This window comes from Phoxinus phoxinus, assembly GCF_949152265.1.
Source record: "Phoxinus phoxinus genome assembly, chromosome: 12".
Lineage (NCBI taxonomy): Eukaryota > Metazoa > Chordata > Actinopteri > Cypriniformes > Leuciscidae > Phoxinus > Phoxinus phoxinus.
In genome coordinates this window covers 15,078,755-15,101,255 of record NC_136887.1, presented here as the reverse complement: position 1 = coordinate 15,101,255, position 22,501 = coordinate 15,078,755, and the positions used below count along the sequence as shown (strand labels likewise).

Below are 22,501 nucleotides of genomic sequence, written 5' to 3'. Positions count from 1 at the left end.
AAGGTAAATAATATTCCCATCTCTATTTTAGGGGGTCACTCAGCAAGCACAGGGTTTGTTTTGAAATCCAAGAATAGACCGAAATGCAGAGATGACATTTGCTTCTTGCATTCAATGGTTGAAAGGACAGTGCTCAGACAACTGTTCAAGTCGCACACACAACTATGCGGCAGTGCCCTGATGTGAGTGGTCATATAGAAAAGAGATACAAAATAAAAAACAGATCTAGTTAGAAGTAAAATGTATGACCTCTGACTCTCTGAGGCTATATATGATGGAAAAATGTTTTGGCGATTCAAGTGAAAAAGTCATGTTTTGAAGAGAATGTGAATGTACAGTACAAACATCTGCCTAAACAAGGTACTATTTTGCACCTAGACTTCAAATATGAAAGAGATGGAGGTTTGCAAAACAAGACGTAGACAAGGGGTAGCCAAACTTGCCCCTCAAGGGCTACCTTCCTGCAAACTTCAGTTCCAACTCTGCTCCAACAAACCTGCTTATTATTTTCCAAGTAATTCTGAACAACTTGATTAGCTAATCTCTTCAGGATGGTATCCCAGCAGCAGGGTTGGCTACACCTGCCGTAGAAAGGCAAAATATACCTGCCATGCCATCAACAAGTGACCTTTGAGAAAAGATCATCCATAGAAAACCTGTCTGGCAACTGCATGTGTGCTCTTACTTTTCTATCCAATGAGGCAGTTTAGCTGGCGCTGACTTTGTGAGTCAGCACTGTTGCATGTGGTCTTCAGGCAAATATTGAGTGGTCCACAGGACATCTCTGCGCTGGCTTTCTGGGTGAGCTCTGAAGCGGGAAGATGACTCACCCTGAATTCCTAATGCTCAAACAGAAGGCAAAGCCATCTGCCAGCCCTCATCTTTAAGCCATTGCTTTAGCAGCAAGCAGAGTTTGTTACTGTGCGATGTTCTGACATGAATTGTAAGCTAAGTGTGTTGTCTCCTGGCCTTTACGTGCTGCTCATCTCGGAATCTGAGCAAATATTAAATAGTTTATAAAAAAAACTAAATTAATAGAGCTTACCACATGCCAACTAACCAATAGTGATGCTCACATCATTGCAGGTGTTTAACTGGTGGAAAGGTTTAGCGGTGCTGCATTCAAACTTTATGTATTATGGTTATTAAGGGTAATTGTGGTGGGGTGATTCTTCCACTTCAGTTTCCCTGTGATAATGTGAGGGAGCTTTCATGTCAAGGACATTACACCAGCATAACACGTGCTATGCTCAACCCCCAAACAGAGGGGGGACTCAAGGTTGTGACAGATTGGCTGCAGTGCTAGGAATCATACCATAGAAATACCACTGGCTCCTTCCTGTTTCTAGATACATTCTTACAAGCTGTATTGGCAATTTTACTATCCACAGCCATTTGGTGGTCCAAGGTTAATCGGTTTCCCAAAAGCTTTCCAAACCCTATACTGTACTACACAGAATAACAATTCTGACAGTTCTGGCCTGGAGAGGTTCAGGGGAGCAATTTCATCTCTTTCATTGTTTTCTTTCCTGAAGACAAGAGTTATGGAAACATTTCTAAACAGGTATTGAATGTTTGTGACGGTTAAAATTAGCCTGAAAATATACTATGACGTGTCCAACATCTTATGATGGAAACACCAGAGAAAATATATTTTTATTTATTGTGTGTCCTGTATATGAAGTGTATCAATATTGTTTCCTTTCATTCCTTGAAACTCATTATTTGGAAGAGCAGCTATGTGAGTAGGTCTGAGGTCTGAGGCCCCCTCATGCATTTACACTATGTGCACTCAACCATGACTGTTCAAAGCCACACTAATTCCGAGCGAATAAATTGCTCCCTTTGACAAATTGTTATTAATTCCCCTTTTGGCAGCCCACCAAGGCAAACCTTCTCAACACATTTCTAGGGACATTTGTGTGGCATTGTGCAGTTCATGTTATCTTCCTTGTTTCCAATTCGATCCTTTATTGACCAGATTTGTTTCAAATCAGGAGACCCAAATCGTGGGTAGACATATCAACAACACACTGTGTTAATGAGTATAATTTTATAATTCCTTAGTCTCTAATTCATGTTCTAAATGCTTTAGGTGTTTGTTAGTCTATCAAAAGCTGCCAGGTCTCATTCTGAAGCCAGACTGCTGGTCTGCCACCTGCACTCTTTCCTCAGTGTGAGTGCGAGTACATCGGATTTGTACTCCATATCCCTTGACAACCTGCAGTGTTAGTCTCAGCATTCCTCCTGGATAAGGTCAGGTCTTATAGGTGCAAATATCAGGATCTCTAGCTTGGGATGACATGAGTAACAGATCTCTCCAAATCTGTTGGCACGGAAAGGAGAAAGATTCCATTATTTGGGTAACAATACCTGACTTCAAGCCCAAAACCCCACCAACCACATCTTAAAGTCCACCTTTGGTAGAATCAGATGAATGTGATTTCCTCCTCTGGCAGTACACATTAATAATAAAGACTAGAAGAGTAGGCACTGAATACAAGTTTTATTTCAAACAGCACAATCTACAATGTATTGTGCACCACTTGAGCCACATAATAAAAGCCTTTAATAGCTCCTAATGCTCAGCTGATCTCAGGCTGGGTTCTCAAATGGAAAACAAAGAGCTTTAAATCAGCATAGGCTAGTTTGTACTGTGTAATCCATGGCCTCACTTTCTCCCCAAGAATCCTCCATAGCTTTTGTTGTGCTGCTGTGATAAGAAACATGAAAAACACACAGACAGGGAACTTGTTCATCTTTGAGGATCTTACATCAGTGAAGTCAGGGAGCAAGCACTCAAAGGCCACCAAATGTAAAAGAAAAAACCTTTAATTGGCTTTGACTGTGGTCTTTGAACTTCCTTGGTAGCTTTTCAGTTTGGATGGCTTCGCCATGTTGTAGTGTGATGAGGTACTGACTACGAGATTTGCTCATCGTGCCAAAATGCTCTGACCCATTCATTGTCTCTTAGTAATTCAATAAGGTTTGGTGTGTTTAGCTACTGATGCCTAAACTTGTTGCTGAGAAACTGAAGTGGGACAAGGCCAAGCATGGTAACAGATTTACAAACAAATCCACAATGGTTCTTGTAGGTGATTATTCTCAACCCATTCAGTCCTTCAACATTCAATTCACAACAGACATCGGAATTGGCTTTTACATATGAAAAAAAGTCTACCTATTCCTTATAAAGTAGTTATAAAAGTGCAAGGCCTGTTACATGAAAAATAAAGGTTATGTCACACAGGTTATAAAACAAACAAAAAATACCTAGCTGTCACAGAGCAGTGATCACACTTCACATAATTTGAGTGCTGTTGAATACATGCTACTCAGTGAAACACTATTCTACCTGGTCCGGGCCATTTCTCTGCAGCTTTTCAGTCACAGATGGAGGAAGTGACTACAGGGGTACAAGTCCTTTCACTGCCATCTGACCAACTGATTTGTAGAAGGACTTATTAATTCCTTTAGTGATCAGTTCTGTTGCATCTTACCAGGCCCCTCGATTCAGCTGCTTTGGTGTCAATGTAAGAGAGTAAAAAAAAGGCTAGAGGCGCTTGTGTCCTTAGCCGACCCACGTACAGTACACGTGACTGAAGTGAGAGCTGCATGAGGCAGAAGTACAAGGGAGTGAGGGGCAGAGGGAATTGCTAAAAGAGCAAATGTTAAAAGGAAACAGAAATCAGAGCATCAGCAAACAACGAAGCAAGTAGGCCAAAGCAAAAGCTGGATGCTTTCAATGGACAATTTTTTCCTCCACTTTTAAGCCTTTCACTATATCCCGGCACCATTACAAGGTGCATCACGTTTGTTCTTTCACAGCTCACTGCTCTTCCTCTCTCGCTTTTCCTTATTTCCCCACATCTCCAATCCAATTCACTCTTCTGCACCACAGCAGCTGTCTGTGAGCTGCTATCTGCGGCACTTGTGTCTAACAGACAGCTGTCGCCTGAGGTGACTCCAGATTCCCTTTTGGGCACCTAGCCCAAAGTGGGACATCACCTACCGAAATTCTGCTGATGCTCGCAAAGCAACGAGGGCAAACTCAGTGCAAGGACGCTATGTGCTCCGCCGTGCGGCAGCTGGATCTGCATTACCTGTACTTCTGCCGTCTGGTAAGATGCCTTGAGAAAGTGATCCTCTTCTCCAAAGGCCTATTGCACTTGTACGGCCCAGATTCCTTTTATGAGGATCTCATAAAACACGTCATCTCCTCTTCCACTCTTCCAGTTTCTCTGGATATAAGCCAAAACAAATCCCTTGTTGATGCCATTCTTTAATCTCGTCCTCAATCATGATTATCAATTACTTCATTGGAAGTCACTTAATGAATATTAACACATTGTTGCACCCGAAAAATTATGTTAATTGGACAGTGAAATGGATGGAGAGTGCATGGATAGCCCTTAACAGAAGAAAACAGAACTTAAGGCCAGAATATGCATTAGAGCAGCTGGTAATGCACCAAATGACTCTGTAATTATCGTAACCATAAATGACTGAAATGTAGAAATATGAACTGCATAAAACATTAAGCTATGATCAAATTACTCAAGATATCCTCTGTGTTGGTTTGAACACCCATCACAGTTGTAATGCTGAATGGTCATTTCATTATAGACGCATTTAATTAAACAAAGTGCGCTTCCAGACATCTGAGGCCTGCCGCTATCCCCTTGCAGCCATACGACCCCTTCCCTTAAAAAGCCACTGGTGATCTTCATTACTTCAACATTTCCCAAGCTGTAATTCACTCAGTCAGTTAAGTGATGGCCCTGTCAACCGTCATCTAAAGACATCCTTTAATAAAACTGCAAAAATCAGCACTGTTAGCACAGAGCATTCATTTGCTTTCACTTTCTAACCCTTGTTCATGTTATCTTAGGGACCTTTGGCCACTATCGTATCCATATCTTCAAAGTCTGAAGCAATAATTCTGAAACAAGTCAGCAGTTTTTTTCTAACAATACAAGGCTGGCTTTGAGGCTTATGATGCAGATAACACAGACTGTAACACAAGACACAAAAGTAGGGATAGGAACCAGTTCAGATTCCTCTTAATGATTTTAGTTTCTTCATGGTTCCATTAACTATTCTTTTAGTACTTGAAATTTCTTTGTCATGAGATCATTTAAAAGTTAAAGTAAAAAAACAGTGTTAAATACTTTGTGTACAATATATTCCAGCGGCTGCCATGTTCAATGAATGCCGCGAGGTCATAACAGATGCTGTTTTTTCCTCTTGAGCGCATGCTATTTATGCCTGTCAAGGTCTAGTCCGCTGACACGCAACAGAAGCTATGACTCTGCCCACACTCACACCCCCTGACCACAATGAATCCTGTCACTCACACACTATAGCAGACTCATAGTTAATCCTTCACAACCTGTAACTGCCATTTTAGAAGATCCTAGCATTTTTTAAACCAGATCCTGGCATTTAAAAAACTAAATTTTATCTGGAGCTGTAATTACTGACCACAATTCATATGATATAAAGACACATTGTGTGGGAACTTCTCATAGTTTCTATAAACAACAACAATGGTAAATCTTTTCACTATTTTACTTTATTTAAATGCTAGCTGGGCGCAAACATGAATCACAATGTGCTGTTGTGTCATTTGAGCTTGAAACTGCGCACAGTTTCAATTGAAAGTGTGCTCAAATGACAAGCCCTCAAACACAAGCCCCCCATCTACTTGCCGACGTCTAGCTGGGCTTCTGCCAGCACAATCAGCAGAGATGTCCTTGGGAGCCAAACACAACTTGAGGAATGAATCTGTGACACATCTTCAACGAGCCGCTAAGTCATTACTCACCTCTGCTAGTACTGCACTCATCATCTCAACCTGGTAAATCACCACCTGCCCACAATACAGCCCTCCGCCTGCTCGCCCTAAGACCCTCAATGGTCAGGGGATGTGGTCAACTTGTAAACAAATTCACACATAATTTACACACTTGCGACTTGAGTTACAACCCTAAGATTCCCAGCCCAGCCCAGCCCAGCCACAATGATTCCTGGCCACAGCTTGCAGTGTCTGTATCTAAGTGATAACGGATGAAATGAAGCACGACGGTTGACAATCTGCCTGTTTCAGGAGGCCGTTGTGCCATTCTCGATGGCGATCGACCAGTATTCGTTTATTTTCAGTGGCTGTGGCTGACATTTGGATGCTTTATATTAAAGAGAAATGCGTTCCCTAAGGCTAACAGCATCACGGACACCTGGGGGACGGGAAGGGGAGGAGGGCTGCCTAACCCATCTTTACCTCAGACGACACTTCCACCGAGGAGGATTTTCAGAGGAGCAAAGTGAACGCAGCATAGAATGCAATGCAATGAATGTATAAAAACAAAGTGAATGGACTTTAAGCATGCTTATTTGGCTTACTTTGCAAAGTGGGCAAAGGGTCAAGAAGAATCAATCAAAATAGATGTGGTAAAGGAAGATTAACCAAATATGAGGAGATAACCAGTGCTTAGTGGTTAAGCTCTGACAGTTCACAGGGTTAGAAGCGCTACGTATTACACTAGTCTTTGCCTAACCTGGCCTCTTCAGTGCCGTTATCCTCTCAGAACAGGTGCAAAATGACTCAAATAGTTTTTTTTTTTTATCCGTTTAGACCATTACTACAGGCTAAAGGTTAAGTACAATCATTCATCTAGTAAAAAAATACACTTCTGTCTGCAAAAGCAAACTATCTATTAGGTTAGTGTTAAAAGTAGGGGGAAATGCCTGAGGGGAAGAGATCAGTGCCGAAAACTTGTTTATACAGTCAAACAGTGTTGTTGAAACAGCAATGTCACTGATCTGTGTGGTCGCTGTGCATACGACTTTAGAGTTCACACAGTACCATTTTAGGAATAAGTGCTGGATTGAGTCAAATAGAGACAAAGAACATTTGTTTCTCAAAGCAACAACTCCAGAGCCTCAAAGGACAAGGTGCAATCTAAGAAATGTTGTGTCAATGGGCTTGAAAATCAGATGTTGATGATAAGCTTTATGTTCTATCGATGCATCTGCTATCTAATCATGTGCAAAAGCACATGTGCTCTTTCGTACGAGCAGGGGTACTTTGAACTTCACAGCTGTCTGATCAAAGGGGACGGTCTTTTGAGTTTCCACAAACAACCAATTCCCTGATCTGTTGTCTCAATCCGCGCCTTCAAATTCAATCACGCCAGATTACATCCTGCTATAAGGAGCCATAACACATGTAAATATAATCTGCCAGACAAAAGTCTAAGGGCTATGAAACACCTGTTCTTTTTGATGGATCTGCCCGCCTCATTCTGTGACGTCCTTTTTTATCCCAAGCTCGCATCTGAAAAATGATGATTATTTGGCCTGACCCTGGAGAGAAAGGGAAATGTCCATCTCCCACTTCTTTTGGCCATTAAACTGTGTAAAACTCTGCCATTTTGAAGAGCACTGCAGCAAATCTCTGACAGGCAGGTTAAAACTGGATCAGGCTTTGCGACAAAAGCTGCAGACGCCCCTAAAGCTAGCAGTAAATAATACAAGATGGCTGAGAGGTGCATCCCTTCCGTCTAAGGACTGACTGTCCTTATGTTCACCTGATTGGACATCCAGTGGGTGTTTTATTCCACACAAGCCTAAATCTGCTGTCGTCTGCTCACGCTGCGGTAATTAGAGCACCAGTGAGCGTCAATGTCTGAATGACCAAAGAAAATGGAATTTTCCAACTTCCATGTCCATATTTCTACATTTAAAGGTCTTACATACCTTGTATTCTACACAATTTACAGCTCACAGCTTGAGTTTGAACATGTAGTAGCAAAATTAACTCTTTCCCGTGTCCATATAAGAGTGAGATAAGAGCGGTTGCAGAGCAGTGCCGTGTTGTGAAAGCCCTATGGCCTGTGAGTAATTCATCTCCAAGACCTCTTTACTAAATCACCCTACTCATCAGCAAAATACCACACCCAGCCGTAGGTCCCACCACACAGACTAGTCACCCTCTGTGTATAACCCACGTTCCGGTTGGGCCCAACTGAGGTGGACCTCTGGGGTGCATCTTCTCTGGCACTAACAGACAAGCCATTCTACTAATGGTTCCCTCAGGCACCATCCACTGATATCAGTGAACTCTATATGTCTATTCTCTGCTCCTTATGTGCTCTTAATGCAAGAAAAGCAGTGTCTGATACCAAACCCCTGCATAAGGCTTTACATATTAATGTGTGTTATACACTGTAATGAAAGCAAAACAGCCCCTCCAGCGCCACGGATGCTCCACCAAAAGGTGCCGCTTAAATCGGGAAAGCTCTGTGTCACCTTAAGAGCAACGTATTTGTGGTTTGATGTATTTGTGGAAGCGAGTGGGAGTTTACATCTTTAGGCTTCTGTCATTGTGAATTAGTGGGCGTCAGGAATTGTAGGATGCACTTATACATGTCAAGAGCTCTGCAATGGAAAAACACAGTGGCGTTTTTAGCATTAATTTGCACACAGACATTTCCTGCCTGTGCAATTAGACCTACACTTTTATACTTGTATATTTTTAAACAGAAACTCATTAGAATTATTTTAGTATTGTATTTAAGTCTGTAAAGACAACCAGTGTTGATGTGTGGGCAACTCTGTGAAGGCAAGAATGGAAACAACTTCAGGTCCCCAACAATCCCAGCTTTATTGGAGTTTTGTATAAACTTGAAGAAACAAACACTCTAGTGTGCCTCACCCATCGTGATGACTCTTTCATAAGAGACGCCCCCCAAAAAACATTCCGGTCACTCCAAGAGCAAAAGACAATTCTGTTGTGAAACTAGCAAAACAAAGCCATACACATCACATGAAAGACCATCACTACAACCTATCCATGATCCGACTTCTAAGTAGGCAGTATTACATGAGCTACCACCAGTTGGCAACTGTCTCTTTGGCCTTTTGTACGCCATCATGCTGGCTGCCAGAGTCTGTGGGCATTTAAAAACTCGGATTTCCGCTTTTAAGCAGGGAATTTGAGTGGAAAGCACAGTTTTCCATTAAAATCTGAGATATAGTGTAGTTTGATTATGAGAAAAGCGTGAATCTGCAACACAAAGTTTACAATATGAAATCCGCAGAAAGTTTTCAACACAGCTTAGCCTTAAGACTAAAAATACATATAAGAAAAAGAAAACGCATTACTAGAGACCTGTCACAAAAAGACCGTCTGGTGAACTGTTTTCTTTGGGTGAAATAACCTGAGGGAAATACATTCAAAGAAATCAATAACCCATCATGGGCAGGTTAACTTCCTCAATGAACCTCCAGCAATGTTTGTCTTCCTCACGAGGGTCTCACTGAGAAGAACTGAGACTCTACATCATCCATGATGTGAAAATATGACATGTAAACTTTATATTTATAGATCTAGGTCTGGTTTACACCTGATATTTCACACCTAGGGCCTAAAATGACATGGGGTTTGATCTCCTGTAGATCCTGCTAGACGTCTTCTAACCGAATCCTACGGATAAATCTGGTGCAGTGGTATCATAAATGCAAGGCAAATATTCAAATGACTGTAATGAAAATGCTAATGTAGCCCATTGAGATTACTCCTGCTTTCGTCCAGGCATAGAGTCTAGAAATAGGGTCACACACAGCTGCGCTGCATCAGGGGAGACTCTGAAAAGCACATAGAGTTCTGCAAAAGTACATGAAAGGGCTAATGGAAGAGGGAGAAAACATCCTGTATATTGGGACGAATTCAAGTGTTTGACATAGAATCAAACTGACTCTGGAATTTTCTTTAGTGATTGCTGAAATTTGCCCTGTGGCAATAAACAACTACTGTATCCAGAGCTTGTCTTAGACAGTTTAGCTCACTCTGTTTGAGAAGGGCTACCTAAGCCACAGATGGACACTGCATTGTTGCTTGGACAATCACAGTATTACTGGGCATGTAAATGGGGATATATCTTAGTGAGTGAATTTATAATTCATATCAAAGATCCATGCTGCAAGTCAACATTTCAGGAAATCATCTGGTAGGCCAATAAAAAATCATCCAACGCATCACTAATCTAAGTACCACATTAGTGCAATATTTTAGACATATAGTACCATAATAATACCATGTATCTCAGAGTACCATATAATAAATGCAAATGTGGTAATCACTTAGTAACATAATACCAAATAATTAATTTGTTTTCCAGTATAAATGTCTAAAAAATCTTATAACAAGTTAACTTTACCTTAGAAGCAACACTGCATAAAATATTAAGACATCATCACATATCTGCACTGGCAGATTTTTTTCACTTGTTTTTACTTACAATAAATGGAAAGAAATGTCAGTTTAGTAGGACAGTAATACACTCGTATTAAAGATAAATTCTCTAAAAATTTTAATACCTTATGCACAGTTGTTTCTCTAGTAAATTTGTCAGAATTGTTTTATATTTATATAAATGGAATTTAATACAAAAATACTTGTTAAGAATATGCTTTCACATATATTTCCCAGATTACATTATAACACTCCTTCCTTATTTAGCCATTTCGACACCTATTTGGGAGTGTCTACAACCCAATCATTTGCAGGTCCTCACTAGCGAAAGGAATGCTAGTGTTTCAAAACAGTCTTTGTTCCCACGTTTGACACGTTTAAAACAAAACGGAATGTGGCGTAGGCTGGGTACAGGTTCTTTTAATACAATGAAGCAACAGCGAGGAGTGCTAACGATTACTGCGGCATCAGAAGTAGATTTAGAGCCAGTTCAAGATTCAATTCAGTTTACAGAACAAGAATGGAAAGGTGAATGAATTGGACAGTGTATAAAGGCCATTCAGTCCAAGAGCAAACTACTAACACAGCCAGTTGAAATTGCCCAAGACTGACAATGGCTTGCCAAATCAAAGATTCATTGTTGAATTAGGTCATAGTCACAGAGTGCACGTTTGGAGAATGGAGATGCTGGTGAAACTGGTTTTCTGATGGAGTTTTCGAGGGGGTATGAGAGTCAGGTGATCGCTGAATTACAAGAGAGACAGAAGCTGCGTTTACACTTGGCATTAACATGCTGGATATGCATAACAATGTGTATGTGGATGTTGTCCACACATACACATTGAAAACGTTTCTGAGCGTGTCCTGGTCCAGAGGTAGTCGAGGACGCATTGTGATCGGATCTCAGTGTAGTGTAAACGCAATCCAGCCATCGTGTCTGCATTCACAGGTGGACGTCATATAAATCCCCGCCTAGTCTCCCCACGTGCTGTCAGAAAATAATGGCCAGATGCAGTTTAGACAAGAGAAATTAAACTTATTTGAACCTTACAACAAACGTCAATATTTAAAACAGTTTATTTAGACTTACATGATACTGTGTGTGTAATTTTTCGTTTTAATTTTGCAACATTAACTGAACGAGGCGATCGCCTGTACAATCACAGCTGTGAGGCATGAGATCTTAATGAAGAGCGTGCGCTGCTTTGCCAGAGGAATAATGGGAATAAACTTTAGATTTTTTAATGTTTTAAATGTTGAATGTTTTTATTGTTTCAGCATGTTTAATAATCTCCCATATAGTCGTTGCACGCAATAACCTTAAACCCCGATTATCGATGATGTGACTTGTTTAACATGATCAACCCAGTTATTTTTGTGTGATCAACTCTGGAATATTCCTTCATTCAAAAAACGTCATTTGATCTAAGACTGGAGATTGCACAGGAAAGTAAAGTGAGTGGAGTGAAAGCAATTGGGACATTGCTTAATTTGTATCATCTTTGCTCTTATATATGCTACAGACCTAATTTAAATATTATGCAAAAACAGAAATCCGATCGGTTATCCAGATACAGAGGCTACTTAATATGAACAAATGTAAACGCAGTAACGCACCGTGTCCTGATTGGCTAATGATTGGCTAATGTTAATGCCAAGTGTAAACGCAGCCAGAGAGTCGATGAGTCTCTTTTGGTGTGGTTGCTGTCCCGAGCAATAACATTCTGTGCAAGAACACTGTGTATTGTCGTTGTTGACATAGGAGCCAATAGTCTTCTCAGACATCTCTTACAGATGAATAAAAGATCTTTATAGTAAAAGTTATTTTTTTAATTGCTAGAAGATTTTCTAACTGCTGTTATGTCAAATACGTATTCACACACACCTCAGCAATTCTGCAATTCATGATGGGTTTGTCTTACAGTCCTGTTGTGCAAGATTCTCTTTTAGAAAAAAAACTGCTGTAACATTCCATAAAACAAGTACGTACAGTATGACACAGCAGCAAAGTCTCAGATAGTTACTCAACCATCACAATAACACTTAACAGACCAGGAAATTTGGTCAATTCAGTCCATATGATTCCGGGGTGATTCCTGATGTGTAATCACTGACAACACTTGACCCAGACTTGGAATTAAAACTTGACTCAAAACAAAACAGTTTAAACTCCAGTTTTCGCATTTACATTTAAGATCCTTGATTCAAATTAATTATACCACAATTCAGTCTGTGGCTAATAAAAAACGGTCATATGGATTAATTCATAAGATTTACATGTCTCTGTGGAACACAAGTCATACAGTATGGACAAAGGATGCACTGATATGAAAATTTCGGCCTATACGATAATTCTTTATATATTTGAAACCCAATAACCGATATTTTGGCCGATAAATCAAAATCCACATTTTATATAATTTTTGAGAGCCTGATTACAAAAACAAGTTTCACCATGTCCCAAGCACACAATTATAAATATGTTTTCATTTTCATTTTATGTAGCCTATATGACAGACTTGCGCTGAGAATGTAGGACTTAATTGTATTTTCCTTTTCAAAGTGTTTCCAATCATATTTCAAGCAATTCAAAACCATCATGTCGAACAGTGCACATCTGAAGTGTCTCAGCTGAAGGAAATCCATTATTTATAGGCTTTAATATATCAGCCAAATTTTCTCATCGGGCCGATAATGATAACATTATTTAAAATGAACATATACGGGTTGATACTAGTATGGACTATGTTTAAATCCACAATACAAGCATCTAAACTGAAAATAGCCTTATAGGTGAAGCACATATAAAGATAGAGCACTAGATTTCTCCTGGGTTACTATAATCCAGCTTATTCTTTTGTTTACTTGTGTCACTAGGTGCTGCTTAATAACAAATCTTATTTATCATATTTAATTAACAGGAACACCAATTAGTGTCCACCAAAGTAAGTAAAAAACATAATAAGTAGAAAACTACATAAAGAAACAGAGTATATAACATATTTAAAATGTATAGGCTGGAAGCTAGGGCACACCTAGCAGGTCTATGTTTGTACGGTCTATGTACCTGATGTTACGCCATATACTTGCATTTTATGATGCTTTAGTTTACATGTTCCCATTTGCCCACTGTAAGTCCCTGCCAGTCTGAGCTTGCCCTCCCCTGATGTCATGTTGCTATGGTAAGCCTGGTACGCTCCCTTCTCATTCAAAACATGCGGAAGTTTCCTTACCCTCAGCTGCTTTCACTGCTGTGTGTGTATGATATAAGACAAAGAACTTAACGCTCAGTTTCAGAACAACAATGAGGCTGAATATGAACAAGAAACACACTTATTGCATAATCTGAGATTTCAGAAATTAGTTTGGAAATATAATTAATTACTAATTATAAATATATAATCCAAATATATTTGAAATTATTTTACTGGCAATATAAAAGTAAAATTGTGAATATCACACTGATTTTAATGACCTTTTATTAGGCCGGTAAGTTTCCCTGATAAGACCATATCATTAGACTTGAGCTGGTAGGATTGATACATTTATGTGGATCTGATTCAAAAATCTGATTCATTTGATCCTCCTAATAATAATAAAAATACATACATAAAAAACCCATTTCAGAGATTTTTCAGAGAATACATAAAGATATCAAACATCGTCAAAAGACTGAAAAATATTGAGGCAAATCACTCCCAATTAGGATGCGTTTCATCTACAAGATATAAAGACCAGAACCATATAATAATGAACATCCAAAATGTTATAGTCAGGTACATTCGATCTAAAGTACACTGTGTGCGTTATATAATCCTCAAATGTACTCTCCAGAGGAGAGGCTGAATCTAACACCAAGAGCTTTCTGTGCTTTTATTTTTATGGGGGATGATGTGATATTAGAATAACACACCTGCAACTTTGTTTAGCTTGCAAATATACAGGCCAACCTGCAACCATGCAAATGGTTCCTGCAGTTGCCCTACTAAACTCATGCATACTACATTGATTTACACCACTTTAATTGAGACCAAACAACCATATCACGCTATACTGTGCCATGTGAGTCATTCAGAGATTAAGATATAACTATATCCAAGAATACAAAGGTTGCATCCGCTTCTTTTTTCTGCTGAGGTCAATTTAGGACATATGAGCTTTAATACATGTGTGCAACATGCTACATCTTAATGCCTTGATATAAAACAACAGCAAAATGATAATGCTAGCATGAAGCATTTCTCCAAGACACCTAAAAATCTAGTGAAAGCTTTAATCTGTCTCTAAAAAATGAGAGCTATTAACCAACACATATCCAAGGTGATAACAGTGGACATCATAAAACGAAATGGCCATTTCTATTACAAAAAGGATAGTTCATCTAAAAATGAAAAATCTGATCGTTTATAAGTTGTAAGAATTCCACGGATTCTATGAGAATAATTCTATGAGAATTGAGAAGTCCACACCACAGTTATAATGAAAACACAAAGGAACGGCCACCTGACAAATGATAAAAACATCGACAGCCAATCAGAATCCATCCGACTTTAAGAGTCGAGCTTAACTGCAGCATGCTTATAATAAACAGAATAATATTTTCTCTTGGTGTGAAGTACGTTAAAACAGTTATGGCTGTAGTTATCTTTATAGTTGTTGCTCATGGTGTGAATGGGCCTTTGCTCTCTTATGACTGAAGGAAAGTTTTTTTGTAGTAACAAACATGGCTATCTTTTAATTGCTGAGACTCTTCAAACGCTGTTGTCAAATGCTTATTCACACATCACTGCAAATCACAATAAGTTTGTCTTAAAGTCCTGTTGCACAGCATTCTCTTCTAGAACTGACGTTTTAACATTCCAACATGTTACTGCATTACTATGACGAGTATGACACAACAAAAAACTCTTATCTCAGGCAGTTACTCAATCATCACATCTAAAAGACCAGGAACTGGGTCAATAACGAAAACTCCAGGACCCATTCATGGAAATGAGTGACCAGCACATTGTTCAAAATTCCTCCTTGTGTGTTACACAGAAGAAATGCAAGGTTTGGAACGATATTACAGCTGAACGGTAAATAATTGCTATAACGTAATGATCACAGGCGTCATTTACAGAACACACTAAAGTGAATGTGCATCTATAGATTGTCCTTCAGATAATCTATAAAAGAGAGTTTATGTTACAGCAGACGGGGGACTATAGTTACAGAAAATAGCATTTTAAATGGCATACATCCTATCCTCGGTCCCATATTACCAGACAACTCAATGAAAGGGTTTTTAACATTTGATGCTAGTTGAGCTCTCAGCTGATGATGGATTAGTACGGGTACATCATTGATATCAAGACCCCTTCTTTCCACAGTCTATCCCATTTCAGTCCAAAATTGACATTGATCTGTTACAGAGCATTCCCAGACTTCCTCACGTCCCCAAAGAGAGATGGAGGAGCCAGATGAAGGACCTCTGGGGCTTCAGGAGAGGAAACAGCCCATCTAATAAATACAAGTGTGCCCTAAGCAAGGCAACAGACAGCGCTATAAAGTAATTGGAGTGAAAAGAGCAAAACATAAACTGACGATCTTGAGGCTGCAGCCAATTTATTGAGCCACATTCAGAGCTAAAGCCTTTCTGTAAAAAACAAATCAAATTATATTCCTGTGATGTTTTATGGTATCTCATTTTACTCTCTCTCTCTCTCTCTCTGAGTGGATTTCAAATGAATAGACTAAACATGTGCAGTTTGTTCAAATCTGATGTCAAGTGAATTCGAACCAGCAAACTCCAACCAGAACATCTAAAACATCATTTCATTGCCGCTGATTTGATTTTATGGCTCAACTTCACAGCGATAAGGCAAATGATAGAGAAAATGTTTCAGTAAACAAGCAGACACTGAGCCAATTGTCTAAACCCGCTGTAAAGACCATGTCAACCCTGCATATTTATGATTTGGAATGAGCATAAAATTATGAGTGGAAATGAGGGGAGGCACAGCTGACTGACACAAGCTGGTGGGTGTGGGAAGTCATTTCATGGTGTAAATACATTTGCCTGACTCTGTCAAGTTAGGTGACTCAGCCCATATCACGGAAGCTGAACACATAGTACTGCAGTGCCGCACATCACGACAACTGCGAGCTCGCCTGCATGAGAACTGGTGCAGTATAATGTATTTCAAAACCTTCAAATGTTCAGATTTTATGCAGTGAATGTGTAAATGTCAACAGCAGAATATAAAGAAAAAAGCGAGCCGGAGAAAGAAAACTGGAATGCACTGAAGGTCTTTTTTCACATAAAGCATTAATGATAGAACTACATATCTGCCAGGCCGATAAATAGGCTGATATTGGGCCATTTTGAGATTATCAGCATCATCATGTTTCATCTTGAACAATGCACAATTGTTTGCATCAATTTTGGATGAATTTAAAGCACTATCAAACACAAATTGTGAGCTATTATTCCTATACGTGTGTATATTTGAATGCTGTTATGGCAACCCCCGCTTCACTCGTTTCATATTACTCATCTTAATCCTAATAAATATTTTCAAATCAACATTTTAAGCAGCCATGTAATATGCACGACAACATGAGGTAAACTGGTCATTATTGCGAATTAATATGTGGCTCTCTGGAATAGCTTCTCAATTATGATACATTGCACATAATAATTTAAGTCGACTTTAATTTCATTTTTTTCTATGAAAAAGTGGGAGCAGTTCTTTTAAAAAATTTTCCACATAGATCAAAACATGGAATAAATGGTATAGGCTACTGGACAGTGAATTTTGAAGATTAAAAATAAAGCGTAAATCCAATTTAGTTTATCCTTAGAAGACGTTCCTGCAAGCATTACTTATCTGCATGAATACAAATAGTGTTTATAAATGAAAAAAGGTGCGAAGCTTATGCTCTTCAGATCCTCCTAGAGTGGATGGTGAATTATTAGTCGTGATCTGAACAGCTCCACTTTGCGCAGCGGCAGCAGTCAGTCAGTCAGTCACGTGCACGCCTGGAGGAGGGAGTGTGTGGCTGTCGTGGACGCGCGTCAGTGGTCCCGCCCCTTTCTCATTCTACTACGTCTAAAGGCGGCGAGCGAGCACATGACTGCAGTAACAGTGTTCTATAACTCCAGTCACGAGGATGGAGTACTATTACACTAACCAGACTGCGCGCACACACCAATAACCCGAAATGAGCACATTTACAGCGCTTACACTATTCCCGCTGACATAAGGACAAAGGACAAACACCACCGAGCGCTTTCTCACAGCGTTCAAATGTTTTAAGGAGTCCGAAAACGAGTCGGTGACACCTGACACACAGTAGCCTATACGTAGCGCGCGATTTGTAAACATGCACAATTAAATTCGATTTAATTCGCGATACAAAAATCATAGCATACTTTTACAGCAAGTGCCGCTTTCAGAATTTAAGATGAATTAATATAAGATGAAGTATTCCATGCCTCGTCCATGTCTAAACATCACTATGCGTATAATTTCAGTGATGTAACGTAAAAGTGTCCGTATGCTTCAAAGTAAGCATTCTAAGCGTTATATTGTAACTCCCTGTTCTGCGTGTATTGTATCTATAAATAAACATTTTGCATTGCGACAACAGCCTGTTTGACATGACAAGCACGAAAGTGCAAAATGCACAGCGTTAATTTATTAATATCGACAGCACATAGGCTACTAGCACAAGATGACCGGATCGTTTGACTACTAAATGGCACCAAGCTCCTGTTTTGTAACAGTTACGCAAACGCTTACGAAAACAATAGCGTTACATATATGTCAAATGAGCGCAAAGAGTTCCGATCTCTACACTATTGTACGAATATACTCCTATATCACAGCTGTTTGTAAACATTTTGTATCCTACTGCGTATTAGTTTTTTCAACTTTATACTTGCATGCAGCGTTTGTTTAATAGCTTAGGCTACAGCTCAAGCAAAACAGGTCAGTTATGAATATTGTGCAATTATTCAATTTTATTCTGTAATAACTGCATCAATATTAGTACCTGAAACCTACCGACTAAAAATTACACGTGGGTGCATTAGACAAAAAAAGACAAAAAATAAATAAACATAAAAAACAACAGTTCTCCTGCTCTGTGTTTACTTTTCATCTCTCACAATGAACTCGTATGGAATAATCAATGCGCTTTAGTTATTAAAACTACAAGATCCCATCAAGAAACTTAGTCAAGTTAAGAGCTCCCACGTGTCACACACACAGAGACCGGTAAATTGGTGTGATTTTTGGCAAACTGTCGAACACACTTGAACTTGTTTCATTACACTTGTGAAGTCATTAACCTTGCCCTAATCGCTAATCCTCGAAAGTAGACTTAAAAGGAGCGATTATTTGTACATTATTCGTCTATAAGACACTTTTCGCATGCATGCATTATTTCCTGTGAACTCCACGTGAAGCGTAGACGTCAGGGACTCCAGACGCCGGCTGAGACGCTGTGACAGCATCGATGAAATGATGGAAGTGTCTCGCGCCACAGACAGTAACATGCAAAAATACACCCGGGGAATAACAGCCACGATTCCGTTCTACCAGAAATTGTGCGTGGCTTACCTGGCTTCCGGAGTTTTCAGTCAAGTAATTGAAGACAAATGAAGAGAGCTCCTCATCTAACAGTGAAGCGCAGTCCGCCATCTTCTAGAGAATGAGAGGAGAGGAGCCAGAGAGCGCTGCTATACTGCTCTCCCTCCCCGCATGCAGTAATGATCTCTAACCGACCGAGGGCAGTATGCTGAACTCCATGTGCTTCCTAATCATTGCTGGATTAAATAAAACAGCAGAAACTTGAATTATTTGAAGGTGCAGGTGGGTTTAACACGGGTTGGTGGCTGAAGGAGGATGCATGTTCCTAACTGCAACTGAATCTGCTTTTGCTGCTTACATTACAGTGTCTATGACTCATTTATGATGCTAGTTTATGTCTAAAGTTCATGTTAGCTTGGTGCATGTAAGCCTATATAGCGACCACACAACCCACCAATTATTTTTTTTGTTAGTTTTTTTGCATTCTTTAATATTATACAGTGTGCATACACAATGCAGTATAATAGGCTACACAACATAACATTTTTGGGGCTTTATGGTGCCCAAATACATAAGCCAATAACTGTGCTTGGTTGGTCTGCTAACAGAAAAAAATATTTGTATCAGCTCCAAATTCTAAAGACAGCTTTGTTAATCATAGTAGACATTTATGGCCAGTTTCACAAACAAAGCTTAGGCCTAAGCCTAGTCTAAATTGTATGTTTGGGCTGTTTTAACTGAAAGCAACTTGCACTGCCATTGTTTTGTCTAAAGATGCAAACTAATGTTTTTCTTTTCTTTTCTAAGGCACGTTTATAAAAGCTACTTAAATGCCCAAAGTGAACTAAGGCTTAATCCTGGCTTACTCTAAGCCCTGTCTGTGAAACCAGGCCTTAGTGTAAATTTTTGGTGAATTTAGAGTGCTTGCTTTTAACAAATGTACATCTCATTAGTCATCATTACATTGAATTAATAATTAGCCTATACACTAGCATTATATAATTGGCCTTGGTCCACATAAATGATAGCAAAAATATTATTTATTATTATTTATTTAACTGTACAAGAGAGTCTTTTGACTTTATATTGGAGGCACTTATCTTTGACCCTAGTACTAATAATGAAATAAATATGATAGATAAAAAGAAGTTGAACTGCCTGCTGTAAGCCTGGTCCCAGCTTATGGTGATAAAGTTTGATATATGAGTAGAGCATTCAAATCTATGTAAACAATTAGGGTAATTACCCTGTAATCAGACTCATTGATTGGCTGCTCATGTCAAGTGCAGTTGTACAGTCACTCACAAGCTTTCTCTATGATGTGGGGGTTTTGACAGCTTCAAGTAACCTCAATATTATTTATCATGAATCAAGCTACTTAATTGCTTGAGTCATTTGATTCAGAGTGACATCCCAAAGATCACCAGTTGCCTCTTACTCAAGAGAAGTTTAAGAGTCAACTGCCATATAAATGATTCGCATCTAACACATAAATCTTATAGATGTTAAGATAAACTGTTTACAGGGCAAACTAATAAATCTGAATTGACAAGCCCTCGAAGGATTATTACAACTCAATCAAATCAGAAATGACCCCAAGGCCCCATCAGTCTATTGAACTGTGTGCTGACTGGCCGGCTATCGACCAAACACATGCTGTTTGAATGTTTGAGGTCAAAGCAAAAGTTTGATTCCAACCATGCCTCTTTGAAAACACACTGTTATAAAAACATTATGCTCTTAGACGCTTGATCGATAAAACGTAGTTTGTGCTAATTCTTAGAGCAAAAAAAGAAAACAAATGGGACAACAGATGCAACGAAAACCAAACGTTCAGTGACATTCGAGACTGGATTTAGAGTGGGACTTCAAGATTGTTACTTAAGCCAACAAGCCCACCTTTCATAAGAGTGTGAAAGGTCACTGGGGGGATTTGACAGCCCTGAGCGTCTGGAAGGTGTCTGACAGCTGTCAGGCTGGAGGAGTTTGTTGTCTGCGGGAGTTATCAGTCAAGAGAAGAGTTCGTTTCATCAGTCATATCATTTCATTGATTATGCCCCAATGTATGGAGGTCAACAACATTGTGCCTTCAGCTGCAGTTGTCCGAGGACAGCAATCGATAGAATTCACACATTGTTTTCTGATGCTGAAGCATGCATGACGTTTTTTCATGTTTTTGTTTGCCTTGATCAATGAGACAGCATGTTGCAGGTGCTGGTGTTAAAGTCTATGCATACTGCAGACATCTCTCACCGTGCTTTATGACCAGAAGGTGATTTAATGGGGGCCTCCGTGTGAATGGACAGGGCACTGAGAGGAGACAAATCAAAGAGCACACTTGCTTATGCACCAAGAGCTGTTGCAATAAATTTATGAAGATTGTCACGTTGGAACATTGGTTTAAATTTCAGAATGACACTTTCAGAGTCCCGATGTTGTGAAATGCCCTGTTGGGGAATCCATATTAGACTGATTGCCTTAATACATGTTGGCTACTAGATGCTCATTGTGAAGTATATTCTGCACACTCAATTTTAACTGCATCTTGCATCAGTGTTTACTGGCCTTCTTATGCCAAATCTCATTAATGTTTACTTGAGCACAATACGAAATCTGCATTTCAGGGATCAGTTGTTTTTTTCAATCCAAATAAATACTTTGAAGAACCTTGGAAAAGAAAATGCTGGCAACTGAAGTCAGCATGTTTCCTGACAGCATGTAATGTCTGAAGACAACATTAAACGCTTTATTCTGTTCAGACTGAGCTATTTTAGTATCTTAACAGTTGTGTCCACGTAAACAAATGGCCCATACTCACACCTTATACAGTATGTGGAGAACGATCATCAGCTGGTCAGACATGTCACAGCAAATTATGTTGCACTTCACTTCCACTGCAAGAGTGATTGAGACAAAAAAATTCAGTTTTTATTCTTTCTTGTCAACAGAATCCATTGTTCAGTAATACTATTTAGTGTTAGCTACTGAAGATCCGATGCATTATTGTATTACATATATTAAAATGATAAATTAGCGTAGTGCATTAATATGCTTCATGTCGGGTGGTTCTGTGCCTGTGCCTCCATGTTGTGCATTAAAATAGTTTAATGCACATATAGCCTTGGATTATCCATAATTGCCAATGAAATAATACTGGAATTCAAATGTCTTAAAGGTATAATATGTAAGAATTTTGTTATAAAATATCCAAAAATCACTTTTCTTTTTCTATTTCTATCACTTTTTTCTACAGTTGTGTACTTACAATATCCCAAAAGTTCCCAAAGATTTTTAATCACAGAGAAATTCCAATTTTAAATAATGGGCCGTCCCGGAATCCCTGTTCACTTGTCGCCTGTCAATGATGTAATATAGCCGCGTTATCGCTGGTTATCTCTCGCTTGTACTGCCATAGTAACCATGGCGACAGACGTGGACAACTGCGTTAAGTCTAGCAGCACGCTCCCGCTGTTGTTGTTGTTTCGTTCAAACATTATGGACCATTACAAGCAGACTTTGGATCCGCTTGCATGTACTTAATTAGACAGGTGAGCAAATGTACATAAAACTAATCAATGTTATATAGTTCAACAACATGATGAAATGTTAGAATATGATCTGTATGTTATTCTAATGTTGATCATATAGTCTCATATATGATAATGTC

The 22,501-nt window shown here is 39.2% G+C and overlaps 1 protein-coding gene across 2 annotated transcripts in view; it reads right to left on the bottom strand.

Moving 5' to 3' along the window:
• The window catches only part of ppargc1b (peroxisome proliferator-activated receptor gamma, coactivator 1 beta), a 40,857-nt gene extending 21,823 nt beyond the window's left edge, over window positions 1–19,034 (bottom strand). Inside the window, exon 1 of one of the 2 annotated variants that reach the window (XM_079631732.1) lies at window positions 18,865–19,034. In XM_079631732.1, coding sequence (XP_079487858.1) covers window positions 18,865–18,945 — 81 coding nt within the window. In that variant the 5' untranslated portion in view covers window positions 18,946–19,034. The remainder of the gene's footprint in view (window positions 1–18,864) is intronic. The other variant, XM_079631731.1, reaches the window with a different exon arrangement.
• Between the last annotated feature and the right edge of the window lie 3,467 nt (window positions 19,035–22,501).